At 33.6% G+C, this 20598-nt stretch overlaps 1 protein-coding gene across 1 annotated transcript in view; it reads left to right on the top strand.

The window, feature by feature from the left end:
- The window catches only part of LMBRD1 (LMBR1 domain containing 1), a 128534-nt gene that overhangs the window by 85813 nt on the left and 22123 nt on the right, over window positions 1-20598 (top strand). The window contains exons 10-14 of the mRNA XM_011975038.1: window positions 15915-15979; window positions 16320-16422; window positions 16993-17097; window positions 18707-18856; window positions 20255-20333. Coding sequence (XP_011830428.1) covers window positions 15915-15979; window positions 16320-16422; window positions 16993-17097; window positions 18707-18856; window positions 20255-20333 — 502 coding nt within the window. The remainder of the gene's footprint in view (window positions 1-15914; window positions 15980-16319; window positions 16423-16992; window positions 17098-18706; window positions 18857-20254; window positions 20334-20598) is intronic.

The raw sequence follows: 20598 nt of genomic DNA, 5'->3' as shown, positions 1-20598 counted from the left end.
TCGAATATAGATAGATAGGACATCCACATCACCTGGAAAATCTACCTCGTGCCCTGTCTTGCTCCCCTGAGCTCAGACTTTAGGTAACTGTTGATGTCCTTTCTATCGTTAGAGGTCAGTTTTATGTGTTCTGGAATTTTAAATAAGTGGAATAATAGACTGTACAATCTTTTGTCTGGTGGCTTCTTTGGCATGGCACAGTTTTTGAGATTTGCTCATGTTATTATTTAATACTTTTTTTTGCCCAGTGGTTTATTCAGTTTTATTGTTCAACAGTGTTACAGTGTGTGTCTGTATCACAGTTTGTTTATTCACTCACCCCTGTTGGTGGAAATTTGGGTTGTTTCTGGTTTGAGACTATAATGAATAATACTAATATGAATATTTTTGTATAAACCTTTGTGTAGATGTGCTTTCATTCATTTCTTTTGGATAAATACTTGAGTAGAATTTCTGGATCTAATGTTTAATATGTTTAACTTTATAAGAAACTGCTGAAGTGTTTTCCAAAAGGGTTACAACCATTTTGCATTCCCATAGCAGTAAGAGATTGCCCATTGTTTCACATTCTTTTCAACTCTTACGTAGTGTCTGTAAGACTTATTCTTATGAATGTACAGTAGCATCTTACATTTTTGCTTTGCATTTAATTAGTGATTAAATGATATTTAGCATCTTTCTGTATGCTTATTGGCTATTTTCTATAAAATGTGTGTTTCAATCTTTTAGCCATTTTCTAAATTAGGTTTTTCTGTTATGAGTGAGATACAAACATTCGTTGTATAGTCTGGATCTAGCACTTTGTCAAATTGATGTCTTGTATCGTCTCCTAGTTCATGGCAAGTTTTCTTTACGTTTTTGGTTTCTTAACACTGTAATTCAGGTGTTTCTTAAATTTTGATGAATTCCAATTTATATGCCTATTTTTGGTTCATATTTTTATGTCCTCAGAAATGTTTGTCTTTCCTAAGGTAACAAACATTTTCTTCTAGAAATTTTGTAGATTTACATCTTATGCTTGGGATCATGGCCCCTTTTAAGTTACTTTTGTGCTATGGTATGACTTAAGAGTTAAGGTTCATTTTATTTTCTATGTGGATATCCAATTGTTCCAGAATAATTTTTTGTCAGGACTATCCTTTGCTCATTGACTTTCCTTGGAAGTTTTGTCAAATAAATTGATTGTAGTATAAGTGTGGGTCTGTTTCTGGAATCGCTATTCTACTCCATTGATCTATATGTCTTTATGCTAATACTTGATTACTAGAGCTTTATAATCTGCCATAAAGTTAGGTAGTATAAATTCTTCAGTTTTATTTCCCTTTTTAAAAATTGTTTTGGCTTTACCAAATCCTTTGCATTTTCATATCAATTTAAGAATCAATTTATAATTCCACAAAACATCCACTAGGCCATCTGTTGGGATTACTTTCACTCTTATAGGTAAATTTGGGGGAGAACTGATATATTATATCCATGAACATGGTATCTATTTATTTACATCTTAAATTTCTCTCAGGAATGTTTTGTAGTGTGTTCAATGTAGAGGTCTTACAAATATCTTGATAAATTTACCTCCAAGTATTTTTTATACTCTTGTAAATTATGTTGTTTAAGTTTTTAATATTTGTTGTTAGTATGTAGAAATTTGTCTTTGTATCTTACCCTTATATCCTGCAACCTGATTAAATTATTAGTTCTAGTACCTTCACTGTAGATTCCTTAGGAGAGTTTCTTTTGTACATGATCATATCAGCTGCTAAAAGACAGTTTTACTTCTTCCTTATAAGATTTGTAATTGCTTTTATTTCTTACTTTCCTAATTTCATTGGCAGAAACCTCCAGTACAGTTCTTCTTTATGTTAGTAAATGTGTCATTTCTGAATATTGATCTAAATTTTCACCCGTCTTTCCGTGTCTGGTCCTAAGTTAGGAATAGGGTAATAGGCATGCCTGAAGGAATCTCTAGGGGTACAAACTAGTCGTTATGTAATTGAGGGTTTAACTTGTATTATGATGAGATAAACACTGCTTTTTTCCTTAAATGAGATATGAAAGTTGTTATTTATTACCTCAGGTGTTTGTGTACAATTGGTGTAACAATTCAGAAATAGAAAGCCAAATTTTCGTTTAGTGTTTCTTTTCTTTTTTTGAGATGGAATTTCACTCTTGTTGCCCAGGCTGGAGTCCAATGGCGCAGTCTCTGCTCACCACAAGCTTCACCTCCCAGGTTCAAGCGATTCTCCTGTCTCAGCCTCCCAAGTAGCTGGGATTACAGACATGCGCCACCACGCCTGGCTAATTTTGTATTTTTAGTAGAGACGGGATTTCTCCATGTTGGTCGGGCTGGTCTCGAACTCCCAACCTCAGGTGATCCGCCCGCCTCAGCCTCCCAAAGTGCTGGGTTTGCAGGCGTGAGCCACCACGCCCAGCTCAGTGTTTCTTAAGCATTAACATTCAAGTCAAACTAGAGGAAGAAAGTAGATCTAGGTGCACTTGCCCTTCTATACAGCTGTCTCTGTATATGCTGAAGGTAATTTAAGATCTTTGGGAAGTTCTTGACATTAAATTTCTTAGAAGTTATGTTCTATCTCAAAATTTTGTGCCAGTGTTACCTTTTATTCTCTACCATAATTCATGTTTGTCTTTTTATGAAATGAATTAAATTAAGATTTTTGCAAATGTAAAAAATTTACAATTTTTAAAATTAGTGGAGGATATTTTTTTAAATTCCCATGAAGATGCCTGTTGATCTTGTGATTACCATGCATTTCCCTAGCATATACATAACTTATTTCAGAAGCATAGGCTTTATGGTCACCTAATCCTGGGTTTGAGTCCTTGCTCTACTCCTCACCAACTATGTAACTTCTTACTTAAGCTTTTTGAACCTTACTTTTCTCATTCTTAAAATGGAATTATATACCTGCCTTATTTTGTTGTGGGAATTAAATGAAATAATGTATGCAGTGCAGTTCCTTTCGACGTAAACAGCTCAGAAAATTGCAGCTGCTGCTGTTATAGTTCTATATGTAGGATTTTTCAAGTTCTTAAATCCTACCATGAAAATGAAGGGAGATAAGTTTTATGCTGAAGACAACTATAAAAATAAGCACCTTATTAGAATAAGTTAATAGCTCTTTAAAACAGCATTTATATATAATATTGAACACATTTCTAAGCATACAGTCTGATGTTCATTAAATACTTAAATAAACTTCCCTGACAGAAGAGTATACTTTGAGCTTATACAGCTAATTGGCCTGGGTAACTTATAGATCATTAGGTTTTAAATGTAACTTGAGATTTTACCATATATACTTCTTAGGCTTATACAGAAAATTATAAATTCATGTTTGTAATTACATTGCGTATATTTTTTAGATTTTTTTATTGCGGTAAAATATATGTGTCTCAATCTATGATTTGGAATATTTTTAGGTGTATATTCAATAGCTTGTAAGTACATTCACAATGTTGTGCAACCATCATCACTATTCATTTTCTGATCTTTTTCAAATGGAAACAATACATTTGTTAAACGGTAATTCTCCATTTCCTAGTGATTTCTCTTCTCTCCATGTTTGCCTATTCTTGGTACCTAAAGAATACAGGAAATATAACATACACAAAATTATCTAACAGTAAGATATTATTGAGACTAAATATGTTCATAATATCAGCAGATGTGAATAGACCTAACTCACCATTAGAAGAAAAATTTTAATTTTCTTCACAAAGAAGATAGATCCAATGTATGCTATTTAAAAGAGACATACCTAAAACAGTAGTTCAAAAAGACTAAAAATAAACAGGTGTTCAAAGACTTACTAGACAAATGGAAACAGTAAGGAAACAGTGATCCTATTAGACAAAATAGAATTCAGGCCAAAATACACCAATTGTAACAAAGAAGGACACATTTTGTGGTAGGTCCAGTGCTTTCCTCTTCACCTAATGATGGCCTCATCCAGGAAACCTGTGACGTTAAGTGGCAAAGGAATCTTACAAATGTAATTAAGGTTATAAATCTTAAAATACAAAGATTATCCTGGATTATTCAGGTGGGCTCAGTCTAATAACATGAACCCTTCAAAGCAGAGAACTTTCTGGACTAGAGTCAGAGAGAAGTGATAAAGGGTACATCAAAGATATTCAAAGTGTGAGAATGACTTGACTTGCCATGACTGATTTTAAGATGGAGGGGGAAATGTGACGAGGAATGCAAGCAGCCTTAAGAAACGGAGAGATGTTCCCAAATGATAGCCAACAAAGAAATGAAAACTCCAACTCTACAACCTTAAGGAACTGAATGTCAGCCAACAATCTGAATGAGCATGAAAGTATTTCTTTCCCAGAGTCTCCAGAAGGGAACATAGCCCTACCGACACCTTGGTTTTGGGTCTGTGAGACCTCAAGCAGAGACTCCATTGAGCTGCACTGTGCACAGATATCTGACCCACAGAAACTGAGATAATAAGTGGATGCTGTTTCAGGCCACTACGTTTGTGGTGGTGTGTCATTGGCAGCAGTAGAAAACTCACACACTTTTTAATATGAAAAGCCACAATTTAGAATGAAGGTGTAATAACTGTGGATATCTGTGTACCAATTAACACAGCAGCCACCTTGAAAGCAAAAACTCTGGGAGATTTCAGAAGATAAAGATTGAAATATAGTAGTAATAGGAGATTAACAACATACTCAGGGTAAGACATTTCAAGTGGATGAAATAGAGTAAAAATATAGAAGACCTAATAATCAGTAAGGTACAACTTACAACTTTCAAACTTTGCATCTAGATAATAGAAAATAACCTTTTCTCCAAATGCACAGGGAACACAAAAGTTGATCATATATTAATTAGATCTTGAAGAAAGTATCAGGAAGTTTCAGAGAACAGATATATTGCAAACAACTTTTCTCTGATTACAGTGCATTAAAACTAGAAATTGTAACAAAATCAATAAACTAACATACTTTTCACTTGAAAATTAACCTTATATTCAGCAACTTTTGATCAAAAAGCAAGGAGAAATATAGAATTTCTAAAAGTTAATGATAATTGAAACATATTAGAATCTGTGTGATACCTTTAAAACAGAGATCAGTCCTGGTGTGATTCCGTCCTCTGCGACTGTTCTCTTGAGCAGCGGTTGTTTATCTCCGTCTGCCTTCTCTCCCACCTAAGTGCATGCAGCCACCTGACGGAAGATTTGATGGACATGGACATGAGCCCCCTGAGGCGCCAGAGCTATCTTTTCAGTTGTGAACTAAAGGCTGACAAAGATTATCACTTTAAGGTGGATAATGATGAAAATGAGCCTAGTTATCTTTAAGAACGGTCAGTTTAGGAGCTGATGCAAAGGATGAATTGCACAACAACAGAGAAATTCATAGCCTGAAACACACTTACCAGTAAAAGTGGGAAAAAAAAAACCCAAATGTCCAAGCAAGAAATTCCAATCCCAAAAAAGCTATCAGAAGAACAAAAGGAATTACAAAGAAGAAAATAAAGATAAAGGTAGAAGCAGTGAGGTAGGGAGAAGAAAAACAGATGAATTACAACAGTCCTCTATATCTGCAGATTCTGCATTTGCAGATTCAACCAACCATGGATTGAAAATAGAGTCTTAATTTAGTACTAATAAAGTAATGATTTCTGCATATGCATATGTTTTTATTAATAGACAGACCACTACCTAACTTTGTTAAAAGGAACTAGTGCTGCTTGGAGAAATGTCTGATTTTAGGACTGTTGCTGAGAAAGCACCTAATAAGCTTGGAGCATCTGATGCCACAACGTAAGAAGTGTTTAGAGAATAGTGGGGGGATAATAAAAGGAACCAGTTTGTAGGGGCTCCTATTGCCTAAATCTGGGACCATTTAGGTATCAGTGATAATAACAGATGATAACTAATTGAATAAAATAAGAATTTATAAGTCTATATTGACATAAATAAAGTAAATACATTAGTAAATGATGGGGAAGGGAAAGCTCTTCCCTACAGTAGAATTTCCAACAAATAAATATAGAAACAATTAGAAAATCAGCATTTGACAAATACCACAGAAAAAAACATATTGTTTCTGGGAAGAGGCATCAGTGGATACTCAACTTGAAGTTAAATGTTTGGTGACAACAAGATTTTGCATATTCTCAAAGTATCTCACCACAAAACGTTAATTACAGAGGGGGAAATATTAAAATTGTACAACGGAGAAACCTGACTGAAACCACCTTACTACATGATTTAAGTTAAGCTCATCAGTAATGGGGCAAATAGACATGACTGTGCCACTTGATATGATGTATTGAGAAGGACTCAACACTTCTCTGTCATTTCTGCCAAAAAAGCATAATCTAAATATAATCATGAGAAAATAGACAATCCAAATTGAGAGACATTCTGCAAATTAACTTCCCTGGACTCTACAAAATGTCAATGTTATGAAATACCTTGTTCAAGAGAAATTGATATTATATAGTAATTAAGACTTGTTAAAAAGAGAATGATTAAGGGTAACATGTTAAAATTTGGAGAATATGAGCGAAGGGTATAGTGGAATTCTTTGTATTGTTTTTGCATATGTCTGAAATTATATTAAAATAAAGTGTTTAAACTCTTAAGTTTCACTGGATCCCCTCTCTCCTCCTCTAAAAAAATTGGCTATATCCTTACCCATCTCCTTTCTTCATTGTCAAATTTTACAAACGTCTGTCTCCCTGTGATGTACTTACTTCACATTGCATACCTGTATCAAAACAATTCATGTACCCCATAAATATATACACCTATGTACCCACAAAAATTTTAAGAATAAAATAATGAAAAAACCTTTCATCAGAGAAATATTGAACTAAAGAAATTGCTCCTAATAGATAATAGGGAAAATTGTAATCAAGAGCTGAGTGATACTGCATTGACAAATCATCATGAGAATCTTTGCAACTTGGAAAATAATATTTTATAGCAAGGCTGAATAACATTGATCTTCTAACTTTTTTTAACTTTATGAACTAGGGCACTTATAACATAAAAAATAGAATTCTATTTACAGAATTATTATAACTCGTTACAATGTCTTATCAAAATTTGATAATGAAAACCATGTGTCTTTACCCTTTTACCTATGAGGAAAGTCTTGAAGACTAGTCAGTTTGCTACTTAATTTGAGTTAGGGGCCTGAGATGCACTGCTTCTCAACCATTGGAGAACTAGATGTAAAAAAGTCATATGGACTGGAGAGAAGAAAATTTAGTTTGGTTAAAACTTAAATCCAATTATCCTTTCCTAAATTCTCTTTTCAAACTCTTAACATGAGTTTGAGGCATCTTTTCATAAGAGTCATCTAATATTCTAGATGACTTTTCTAAGGCAGGGTTTCTCAAACTTTAGTGTTTGTAAAAAATTACCTGGGAATCTTGTTAAAATACAGATTATGTTTAGTTAGCACGAGATAGATCCCAAAATTCTGTATTTCTAGCAAGGTCCCAAGTGATACTGAAGGTCCATGACTACACCTTGAGTTACGAGATTCTAAGCAGCTTTACAGCAGCCACATACTTATGCTTCCTGTCCTCATTACTAGTAAAGATAAAGAAAAGTAAAAGGTTTTCTTTCCTCAGGCCCTTCAATCTATCTGAAAAAAACATTATTTTTTTCTTTAAACATTCTTCACATCAGCCATTGCTCTCAGCAACAAAAGAAAGCAATACACGTATTTCATAAATTTAAGGCAACTTTAATAATAAAATGTGATAGTAGTCACTGTTTATTTTACATTTGTAACTTTGATTTACTCTCTACTCTTTTATTACATTTCTAGAAGTACAAATATTATTTTATGGATATAGGCAATTCACCTGTGAAACCTCATGAGAGGTGTGGCTTTCAATAATTGACCCTGTATTATTTCCTTACACACTGCCTTGAATTTTTGTTTCATTTTTGTCATGCAGCATTGAATTTTAGGATTGTCATGCAGCATTGAATTTTAGGATTGAATTGGGTTAATAAGCATCTGAAAACACAACTGACTTTGAGAAAATGATTAAAAGTGTATATTTGGGGCCGGGCGCGGTGGCTCAAGCCTGTAATCCCAGCACTTTGGGAGGCTGAGACGGGTGGATCACAAGGTCAGGAGATCGAGACCATCCTGGCTAACATGGTGAAACCCCATCTCTACTAAAAAATACAAAAAACTAGACGGGCGAGGTGACGGGCGCCTGTAGTCCCAGCTACTCGGGAGGCTGAGGCAGGAGAATGGCGTGAACCTGGTAGGCGGAGCTTGCAGTGAGCTGAGATCCGGCCACTGCGCTCCAGCCTGGGCGACAGAGCAAGACTCCGTCTCAAAAAAAAAAAAAAAAAAAAGGTGTATATTTGGTATAATTGATTATATTAGTAGTTGATGCTGCTTTCTAACACTAAGCAGAGTTTAACACTATGCAGAGTCTGTCAGTCTCAAGTCTTGGCACAATTAATGTTGGGGGCCCAATAATTTGTTGGGTGGGGACATAGAGGGAAGGCTCTCCTGTGCATTATAGGATGTTTAGCATATCATCTGTTGCCTCTGCCCACTTAATGCCAGTAGCAACACCCTCCTCCCCCAATATCATGATAAAATGTCTTCAGGCATTACTAAATTTCCTTTGGGAAGTAAAACAGGCCCAGTTGAGAACCACTGATTTAAATGAAAATAATACAAGGTTTTAAATTTGTGTAAAAGGGATAGTGAATAAATTTTGAGGAATAGTATGCCATTAGGTAGGGACACTTTAGTCTTCTTTTTAAGTAATACAGAAATAATTTTCTGGAGAGTTGATTCTTCATTGGTTTAGATAACATCATGTGTAAAGTAACACTGACAATATTTTTACTCTGACCAGAGCAATGTCTTGATATTCTTCATAGAGTACCACATATCACCTTTTATTATATTTTTTAAAAATTGCATTATTTATATCTGTTTAATACCCAGGAAAAAATTTGGTTTCTGTCCTGTTTATTCATGTCTTTAAAACAGAACATTTTGTTTTTATAATGTTGTTTCTTCCTAACTTGATCTATAGATTCAGTGCAATTGCAGTCAAAATCCCAGCAAGTTTATTTTGTGGTTATTGAGAAACTGGTTCTAAAACTTTTTGTGGAAAGGAAAAATAACCCAGAATAGTCAGTGTAATACTGAAGAACAAAGTTGGAGGTCTGACACTACCCAAATTTTAGCCTTCCTATAAAGCTACAGTAATCAAGACAACATGGTATTGGTGGAAGACTAGACACCACTAGATCAATGGAACATAATTGGCCAGGTGCGGTGGCTCACGCCTGTAATCCCAGCACTTTGGGAGGCTGAGGAGGGTGGATCACGAGGTCAGGAGGTCGAGACCATCCTGGCTAACACGGTGAAACCCTGTCTCTACTAAAAATACAAAAAAAATTAGCCGGACTTGGTGGCAGGCACCTGTAGTCCCAGCTAACTCGGGAGGCTGAGGCAGGAGAACGGCGTGAACCCGGGACGCGGAGCTTGCAGTGAGCCGAGATCGTGCCAGGACACCCCAGCCTGAGCAACAGAGCTAGACTCCGTCTCAAGAAAAAAAAAAAAAAAAGGAACAGAATAGAGAGCCCAGAAATAAACAGATACAAAGATAGCCAACTGGTCTTTGACAAAGGAGCAAAAGCAGTTCATTGGATAAAGAATAGTCTTTTCAACAAATGGAGCCATAATAATTGGATGTCTATATGCAAAAACAGTGGATCTTTTTTGCATATAGATATCCAATTATTGCTTTCACAAAATTAAATCATCTTTCACAAAAATTAAAATATATTTTAGACCTCATTGTAAAAACAAAACCATAAAACTTCTAGAAAATAACATAGAAGGAAATCTATGTGACCTTAGGTTTGGCAATGAGTTTTTAAATACAACACCAAAAGCACTATCCATGAAAAAAAAATGTATAAGTTGGAATTTACTCATATTAAAAACTTCTGCTCTGTAAAAGATACTGTTAAAAGAATAAGACAAGTCACAGACTAGAAGAAAATATTTGCACAGTCCATATCTTGATAAAGGACTTGTGTCTAAAATATACAAAGAATTCTTAAAACTCACCAATAAGAAAACCAGCAATGCAATTAAAAAACGAGCAAAAGTTCTGAGCAAATACCCCACAGAAGAAAAGACACAGATGGCAAATAAGCATATGAAAAGATACTCAACATCATGTATCATTAGGGAATTGCAGTTGAAACCATGAGATGCCACTTCATGCTTATTAGAGTGATTAATATCCAAAAAGGATATTGACATTACCAATTGCTAGCAAAGATACAAAGCAACAGGAACTACTTATTCATTACTGATGGGAATGCAGAATGATGCTGCCATTTTGGAAGACAGTTTGGCAGTTTCTTACAAAGCTAAACATACCTGTTTATTAGGATCTAGCAGTTAGAGTCATAGCCATTTACCTGATTGGATTGAAAACTTATGTCCAGAGGATACCATGTACATGGATGTTTATATTAATAGCAACTTTATGTGTAATGTCTAAAACTCAGAAGCAACCAAGGTGTCCTTCAGTAAGTGAAGGGACAAACTGTGGTACATCTATGTACTGTGATGTTATATAGTGATAGAAAGAAAAGCTATCAACTCACAAAGAGAAATAGAGGAAATCTTAAATACACGTTGCTAAGCGAAAGAAGCAAAAGAAGCCAGTCTACAGAGGCTGCATACTCTGATTCCAACTATATGATATTCTGGAAGAGGCAAAACTGTAGAGATAATGAAAAGATGAGTGGCTGTGAGGGATTTGAGGTGAGGTAGGATAAATAAGTGAAGCACGGGGTATTTTAGGCCAGTTAAACTATTATGTTTGATGCCCTGATGGTAGATACATGACAGTATCCATTGTCAAAGCCCATAGAATATAAAATGTGAACCTTAATGTGAACTATGGACTTTAATAATAATACATCAATATTGTTTCATCAGTTTTAACATATGTACCACACAAGTGAAAGACGTTAATAATAAGAAGACTGTAAGGGAGAGGGATAAGTAAGAACTTCAGTACTATCATCTTAATTTTTCTGTAAACCTAACAATTTCCTTAAAAATAAAGTCTACTAATTTTTTTAAAAATCATATTTGTCATACTGTTGCTTCTAATAACCACATTGTGAAAACAATCATTGTTCATCAGGAGACTGGCTTAATTGTTATCTCCATTTTAGAAAGTACTGTAGAGCCATTGAAATGAATAGGAGCACTATATCTTTCTTTACAAATAAATCATATCTTGAATAGTCCTTTACAATGTTCATCATGTGTTGTATTTTAACTGAAACTAATGTTAAGTTTGCAAATATTGTGGTAGGTACTCTTTTGGTTAATATTGTGTGAGAGTGCGCATGCACCATTTCTGGAATGATTCGTAGGAACCTATTAATGATAATTACCACTGAGGAGTGAAACTGGAGACTAGTGAGCCAAGCTTTGTTTTTAACTTTAAATTGTAATTGTGTTTTTAAAGATGTCCTTCTCTTCTACCCCCATTTGATAGTGGATTTTTCCTTTATTGAGACCTGTATCACAACTTCCTATATTTTCTGTCTCCCTTGCATCCTCTTTGTTTTATTCAAGCTAGCCTTACCCATTCCATATGTTTGCTTTGTATATATTTTCTTACCCGGATTATTAAGATCCAACCAGACTTTTTTTTTCTCTCTCTCTGCTGTTATTTACACATGTATTTAACAGACCGTGTTCAATATATTTGTCTTAGTTTGTGCTGCTATATTAAAAAATAAAATAGAACTCATAGACTGAGGGGCTTAAACTGTCAGCCCAACCTTTTTGGCACCAGGGACTGGTTTCAGAAGAGAATTTTTCTGTCGACTGGAGTGGGGATGGTTTTGGCATGATTCAAATGCATTACATTCATCATTAGATTCTCATATGGAGTGTGCAACCTAGATCCCTCGTATGCACAGTTCACGAAACGGCTTATGCTCCTGTTAGAATCTCATGCTGCCACTGATCTGACAGGAGGTGGAGCTCAGGTGGTGTTGCTTGCTCACCTGCTGCTCATCTCCTGCTGTGTGGCCAGGCCATGGACTGGTACTTGTCCAGGGCCCCGGGGGCTGGGGACCCCTGGCTTAAAGAACAGACATTTATTGCTCTGGAGACTGGAAAGTTCAAGATAAAGTTGCTAGCAGATTTGATGGCCATATTCTTGCTCTGTCCTTTCGTGGCAGAAAGAGAGCTAGTTCTGGTCTCTTCTCTTCTTATAAGGACACTAATTTCATCATCAGGGCCTCATCTTCATAAACTCGTCCAATTGAATTACCTCCCAAAGACCCTACCTCCAAAACCATCACATCGGGGTTAGTACTCCAACATACAAATTTTGGAATGTGTGGAGACACAAATAATCAGTTCATAATAATAATATAGGTTCAAAAATCCTCAGCCAAAATCCTTGGATCAAATGTAGTATAAAATTTAGAATTTTTCATTTTTCAGAACATATGTATATATTACATATTAAATAATACCCTCTGAAAGAACCCAGAGCAGCAGCCCTCTTACCCTCTTTTGAGCACATTAATAGTTCTGCAGTGAATATATATTAATAAATATTCACAGTTAGTTACTTTTAAAAGACCCATGTTAGTTTAAGCGAGATTTAATCAACAAATGAGCTAGGAAAAAAAATTTGATTTCTAGAACATTTTAGATTTCAGAATTACGGATAAGTGATTACAGACCTATGTAACGTTTTTTTTTCATTTGAGACATAATTTACCATGAAATTCACCCTTTTAAAGTGTATATTGCAGTGATTTTTAGTATATTCACAAGATTGTGCAGCTATCACCATCTAATGTCAGAAAATTTTATTCCCTTAACAAAAAAACCTGTACCCATGAGCAGTCTGCCCCATTCTCCCAGTCCGTGGCAATGACTGATCTTTTTATCTCTATGGATTTGTCTTTTCTAGACATTTCATATAAATGGAATCATTCAATATGTAGTATTTTCTGTCTTCATTTAGCATAAATGTTTTTAATGATTCATTCATATGCATATAGCATTATTTCATTCTTTTTTATGGCTGAATAATATTCCATTGTATGGATATACCACATTTTGTTTATCAGTTTATCAACTCATGGACATTTGGGTTTTCATTTTTTAGTATTATGAAAAATGCTGCTGTGAACATTTGTACACAAATTTTTGTGTGGATAGATGTCTTCAGTTCTGTTTGGTATATACCAAAGACTGGAATTGCTGGGTGATACGATAACTATATTTAACTTTTTGAGGAATTGTCAAGGCTGTTTTTTAAAGCATCTACACCATTTTACATTCCCACCGAACTCTATGAGAGTTCCAATTTCTCCATAGCCTTATAAACACTTGTTAATTTTTTTTTTGTTTATAGACATCCTAGTGAGCATGAAGTAGTTTGGCTCACATTTCTCTGGTTCACATTGTGGGTTTGATTTGTATTTCTCTAGTGAATGATATTGAGCATCTCTTCAGGTGCTTATTGGCCAGTTGTATATTTCCTTTAAAGAAATACATATTCAGATCCTTTGCTCATTTTTCAATTGGATTGTATTCTTCTTCTTAAGGTGTAGGAGTTCTTTATATTCACAAAACAAATATTTTCTCCTATTCCGTGGGTTGGTTTTTCACTTTGCTGATAGTATCTTTTGAAGCAAGAGAATTTTTAATTTAGATGAAGTCCAATTTTTTTTTCTGTTGCTTATGCTTTAGGTATCTTATCTAGAAAATCATAGCCTAATCCAAAGGTCACAAAGAGTTACACCTGTTTTCTGTTAAGGGTTTTTATAGTTTATTAGCTCTTACATTTGGGTCTTTGGTCCGGTTTGAATTTTTATATGGTGTGAGGTAAGGATACAAGTTCTTTTGTATGTGGGTATCTGCTTGTCCCAGTACTATTTGTTAAAAAGGCTCTTCTTTCCCTGTTGATTTTTCTTGTAATCTGCTTTTACAGAGGAGAAAATGTTCAGAAGTTCTTATTCTGTTTTTATTGACGTTACCTCTATAGTTTAATTTTTATTTCAAAATTGGCATTATAGCTAGAGCATAATATGTAGCATTTAGGTCACCCCAATGTGGTCATCACTGATGTGATTCTGTAACTACTAATTTAAGTTCTAGTATTTAAATATGTTTAGTTTTCTTGGTCTTTATAAAGTATTTATATTTTTTACATTTGTTCTGTATTCTGTTAGGTCACTGATTAAGCAGTCTAACTCTGGGTCAGTCATCTCTACAGATTGGGAAGATAGCTAAGAGGGTTGTTTTTTTTTTTTTTAAGTTTTTTTTTTTTTTTTTTTTTTTTTTTGCCAAAATGGACATCAAAGGAAGGGAATCTTAACTTCAAATCCTGTTTCCATATCATGTTCTCCTACTACTAATTGGCACTTGGTAGTTATACTGCCTCATGCTACAAACTATTTTTTGTTAACAGTTATTAGGAAGGAATGTTTTTCACTTGAGAATCCTAAGTATAAGTCTGTCTTGCCTTTCGGTTCACCACAGTACCAAATATAGATGCCTGAATCTAGTAGAAAAAAAAGATTAACTCCTTTATACCCTCTACTAATGAACATTTGTTACTATAAAGGAGTCACTTCAAAATCTTTTGCAATGAAACCCTTTTTAAATAATGAATTCTCTTGCAGAATCCCAGCATGAAAAATAGTACATGCAATATCACTCTGTTTTCAAGAGATGACTATAGCCTTCTTGGTCCCCTCTCGTTGTCAACTCTCTCCTTCCCAGTGAACCCCAAAGGCACCCTGCCATAACTGAAGAATTCCCCAGAGTGCAGGTCTAAAATTACTTCCAAAAATCATCTTTTCAGGCTAGGTAGGTTCATGCATTACTTCTTTTATTCTTTCAGGGTTCTAAAATTTACTTCAACAGTCATGTGAAATAAGATGAAAAAATCTCCCTGCCATTCATGATTTCATAACATTCATTGATCTCTTTATATCAATTCCAGTTAAAGGAGGAGCCCCACACACTTAACTGTGCTTACTGGGACTCTTCTTTTTGGGTCTGGTCTTGACAACTCTTCAGCCCAGTTGTCCCTGGAACTTGGGGAAGATTTTGGGGGAAAAAGAGCCTAGGTTTTTCTTAACATAGATTTCACCCCTTTTATACTCTGAAACTTTTCATTAGAAACTCAGTTATAATATTTTTCTTCCTCTTTTTCTACCAGCTTTAATATAAAGTTCATACAATTGGGAGAAATGTGTTCCGCTACTTAAAGTGCTTAGGACATTTTTCCACAGAAACATTGTTTTACATGACAATTTTTTTCAGTGTTGTTAGTACTCTGTTTCAGGAATAGTATCACTTGTACAGGCTTTTATGGATTGTTATACAATTTAACCACTATATATATATCATTTATATATATTATTACTTCTATGGGAAAATGTTCTAAATTTTCTATTTTAACTAACAGGGTAATATAGCCTGCATTTCATGGTTTTGGGGTGTGTGTGTGTGTGTCTGTTAGTCATAATGTACTTTTCAGTCAACATTAAAGTCTCATTTCAGTGTAGTGGAATAAAAACTTTGTATTTGGTCTAACAAAGAGTTTCATTTGTTTACTTATTAGTGAAGACTTTTCAAATGCTTTGTCTCTTTAATGTACATGTTCTCAATCAAATAGTCTCATAATGAAAATTCAGGTATAAATGCCTGGAATTGTATACTAAATTAAAATGTATCTTAGATTGTTTTTGTTAGATCTTTGTCATATTCTAGCAACTCATATTGAATATAATGGTTTTGTGCTTTTAATATCAACTTTTAGAACTACATTTTAATGAATATATTTTTGCTTTTAGATCATCTGGGGAATATTTTTCATCTTAGTTGCATTACTGTTTGTAATTTCTCTCTTCTTGTCAAAGTAAGTACAGTAGACACATTTTCTAAAGCACTTATGCAAATTCTGTGATAATATACATTTTGTTGCTGAATGCCATTAGTGTAGGCTATTCATCTTAAGTAGTTTTCTTACTTGAAGTGTTCTATAGCATTAACTCAAGAATGGCTAAAACGTCCAATAATAGAATGTTTCTTTATTCTCCATCAATTGAACAATAGCTGTGAGATATTTAAGTGAGATTTAATTTGTTATCCATTGTTTTCTTTGACTTAGATGTATTTGCATGCTTAAATTATGATATTTTTTCTAAATTTGCTGAAAATTTGGTAGTATAACATAAATTTCATTATAATTTTTTTAGTTTAGATAAAGCTCTTCATTCAGCTGGAATAGATTCTGGTTTCATAATTTTTGGAGCAAACCTGAGTAATCCACTGAATATGCTTTTGCCTTTACTACAAACAGTAAGTAAAATATCAATCATTTTATACTGTAGCTGCTAGAGTATAAAATGCTAGAGTCTAGCAAACATTCTGACATCCTGTTCCACATAAAATTATTATGCTAAAAACCTATTAATAGTTTAACATATGCTTATGTTATTTTCTAGTTTTACTTTTTATTTGCCTGTAGTTTATACATGGGCATGTTGCTTTGAATATTATTATATTGATATATTCCTAGACTTTTATGTTATACATAATTTGACGGGATATATTACATAACATGAGGTGACCCTCTCCAAATTATTTTTGGTATTAATATTTAATCAAGTCTTTTATCTCATCAATAAATGCAATTTTAGTTTAATTTGCTTTAGGATTTTTCTTAGTATAATGGTATTAAAAATTTTGGTAATAGTTTGGTACTTGTTTATTTTTTGAGGATTTTTTTTTAAACACAGTAGCCTAATTTAAATCAAGGTTGATATTGTAAATATTTGCCAAATGGGAATAATGTTTTTAGTTTACTTTATATGACTGTTAGAGTGCTTATAGTTTGTATATTAAATTTAATTTCATCTTTTTTTTCAGGTTTTCCCTCTTGATTATATTCTTATAACAATTATTATTATGTACTTTATTTTTACTTCAATGGCAGGAATTCGAAATATTGGCATATGGTTCTTTTGGATTAGAGTAAGTATATATTACAGTATTTTTTTCTCATTTTGTGTGTAATCTCCATTATTGCAAATTATCTTAGATTTATAATATAGTAGCTGTATCTTTATACCACAAGTGAGAGAAATACTAGCCTTTTCACTTCATGTTGACATAAGAGTACTTTTTATCTAGAGCAGTGGTTCTTAAACGGGGTGATTTTGCCCCCCCGGAAACATTTGGCAATATCTAGAGATATTTTTAGTTGTTATAATTGGGGAGTGCTAGTGGCATGTATTGGGTAGGGGCCAGAGATTCTATTAAAAATCCTGTAGTGCATAGGGCAGACTTATCTAGCCTAAAATGTCAGTAGTTCCATGGTTGAGAAACCCTGGTCCAAAAGTTATATTATTTCTTAGTAGAAATACATTCAAATATAATAGATACACTGAAGCTCAAAAGATAGCCCTCCCTATTAGTAAAGATTACCGTATCGTTGGTTATTTTCTTCAAATGCTTATTTTGCGTAAATTAACAATTTTAAAATGAAGCTGTATCAGATAGACACTACTTCCACTACTGTGGGTAGTGACACCACTTCCACTACTGTGGGTAGTGATACCACTTCCACTACTTTTACCCACTACTGTGGGTAAAAGAGATCTCAGTTAAATAGTGGCTTGAACTAATGAAAGATTTCTTGCTATGGAAAAAAGAAGCTAGTATTTCTTCAGTAGCTCAAAAAGTCGGATCCAATATCTCTGTAATTCTTCGAGTATCTCTGTCATGATTGTAGTATGGCTGCCGCAGTTCCTTTTATCCTGTTCATATTCTGTGAAGAAAAAGGTAGTTAGGAGAAAGGGGTATACAATTATATCAATAAAACAAGACTTTTACAGAAATCCCTAACAGACTTCTGCTTTGCTTTTCATGTTTAGTATTTTATCACATGGCCACTACTGGCTATGAAAGAACCTGGGAAATGTAAATTTATAAATGGTCTTATTGTCATCCCATCTGGAATTGGAGTCTGTACTACAATCTAGTAATAAAACAGGGAGGTGACACCTAAGTTGCTAAAATAAAAGCATGCTATGGTATTGAAATGAAGCAAGTTACCTGGTTCCTTATATTTCTGTTACCATGTATTTTCATTTCCCTTTAGTATAGATAAATGTGAAAAGCTCTTTAGTAAGATTATCAGAATTTTTCATAAACTAATTTTTATAGCAAAGTATAAGGATGTCATGAGTATTTCATAGAAATGGATGTTTATAAACACATGACATTGTCTATTCTTATACAGTATTATATAAAAAGTTATATAAAACCATAGTATATTACTGATACTTATAGTTTAAATTCATAGTTCTAATCTTTAGATAGAACTAGAGGTAGTTTACAATTAGCTCCATGAATTTCTAACAGATAGTGTTACACAGTAAGTTTAGAAGATTTCTTTGGAAATAGACCATGTGAATTATCTTAAAATTATTTGGGATGATTAAGAATTTTTAGTATTTACTTTGGAAGAAAAATAATGGTTGACTGAACTGTGTAAATCATTTCCCATAACACGAGAATAGTATTTAATGCTTTACAAATGAAATATTTTGCTGAAATTTTGTCACTCTTTTCTTTCCAGTTATATAAAATCAGAAGAGGTAGAACCAGGCCCCAAGCACTCCTTTTTCTCTGCATGATACTTCTGCTTATTGTCCTTCACACTAGCTATATGATTTATAGTCTTGCTCCCCAATATGTTATGTATGGAAGCCAAAATTACTTAATAGAGGTAAGTGAAATACTTAAAACTTGATTATTTTGATATTTTAAAGATAGTGATATTTAAAATCAAATTTTAATTGTGATGGTTAGCATATTAGCTCATCAGATTAAATTTAATATTGCTAGAACTGGTTTTTTATTTCTATTTTTAGCTTGTTTATATTTGTTTCATACTGTTGTTTTTTTGAAACAACACACAGAATTTCATTACAATAGTTCCTTAAATGGGCCCTGTGATGCTAAGCTACTGAGCTTTACGTTAGTACTTCATTAAAACTCATAATACTTCCTCTAAAATAACATTTTAACTAATTTTAATAATGTGGCTCCCAAAGAACATTTTGGTGAGCACAGCATGTCCGTTCATTGGCACTATGAATCCCCTAGAAGAGGCTTTATAAATGTTTTATATGTAGATAGCTATACATTCTTTTAACGTTATAGGTATCCTCATATGCTGATTTATTGATGTTGTTGAGCTCTCAAAAGCCACTTGTGACTTTTAGTTTTAATAGAACAGTGTTTGGATTTTCTGACGATTCAAAATATTCTGACCAAATCTGATTCAAACTTTGTTTAGTTTGTTTCCTTTTTTTTAAAATACCTTTTGCTCTACTTCTTAACTGTTCAAACCATATTTATGTTTCAGGGCCTGATCAAGCATTGCTTTAGTGGAGTCTTTCATTATTAAATCATTGCGCCCAGATCACTTCTTTTTTATCCTGCACTTCCTTCATTCTTTCTTTACTTTAACATGCAATTAGAAAGAAAAATCTAACAAACATATCAACCTTCAATCAGTACCCTCGATAATATTGATGAGTGTTAAAAGGCTTTTTCATTGAAAAATGTTTACTTATAATGCAGGTGAAACAGATAAAGCACAGATCATGATGGAGGAACATGAATGACCTGAGTTTGGGAAACACCATGCTGGAAAATCACCTGAACCATATTTCTCACTTCTTATACCTTTTGATTCTCTTCTTGCCCAATCATCCCCTTCACCTACCTCACTAGGTTATGCTTATTAAACATCCTCCTGTGAAGGAATGAAGGAAGACTATGCTTTTGCTTGGACAAAAGATATTCTTTGCATGTTCCACAGTCTGAAAATAGCATTCTTTTCAGATGCTCTACTTTGTACTTAAAATGGAATTTGTTCTGGGAAGAAACCCTGTTGTTCAACACAGGACCTAAAGGATTATTATTGCGAAAAGCCTTAATGTTTGATTTACCATAATTAATTTTTCTTCTAAGAACAATGCTACATAAAATTTACATTTTGGAATGTTAGATAGATGTAGTTAGTATATGGAGTATACAGTTCATAGTGATTACTTTTTAAATCCAAATGTATTTATTAATGTGGTTTTTACATTTTAACTATATTTTTATCTTTCAGACTAATATAACTTCTGATAACCATAAAGGCAATTCAACCCTTTCTGTGCCAAAGAGATGTGATGCAGATGCTCCTGAAGGTAAAAGCAACTTGTTTTAGAACTTACAACTTTGTAGGAAAAGAATTTCCTGGCATTTTGCTGTGTTAATCATTTGATGCATTTGTTTTGCTACGTGGTAAGAAGGAAACTTTCAGCAAGTAGAGGTTGGCAAATCTCTTCAATAGAATTTCTTGTTAATGAAAGGATTTGCATTAGAGAAAGAACCATTAAAATTACTTAGGAAGTAACAAAATGTAGTTATTATTTATCACATTTACTAGTATAATAAGAAATCCCTCTTAAA

This window comes from Mandrillus leucophaeus, unplaced genomic scaffold (genome assembly GCF_000951045.1).
Source record: "Mandrillus leucophaeus isolate KB7577 unplaced genomic scaffold, Mleu.le_1.0 Scaffold1505, whole genome shotgun sequence".
NCBI classification, from domain to species: domain Eukaryota; kingdom Metazoa; phylum Chordata; class Mammalia; order Primates; family Cercopithecidae; genus Mandrillus; species Mandrillus leucophaeus.
The sequence above is the reverse complement of the archived record's forward strand: the minus strand, read 5'-3'. Positions and strand labels throughout refer to the sequence as shown.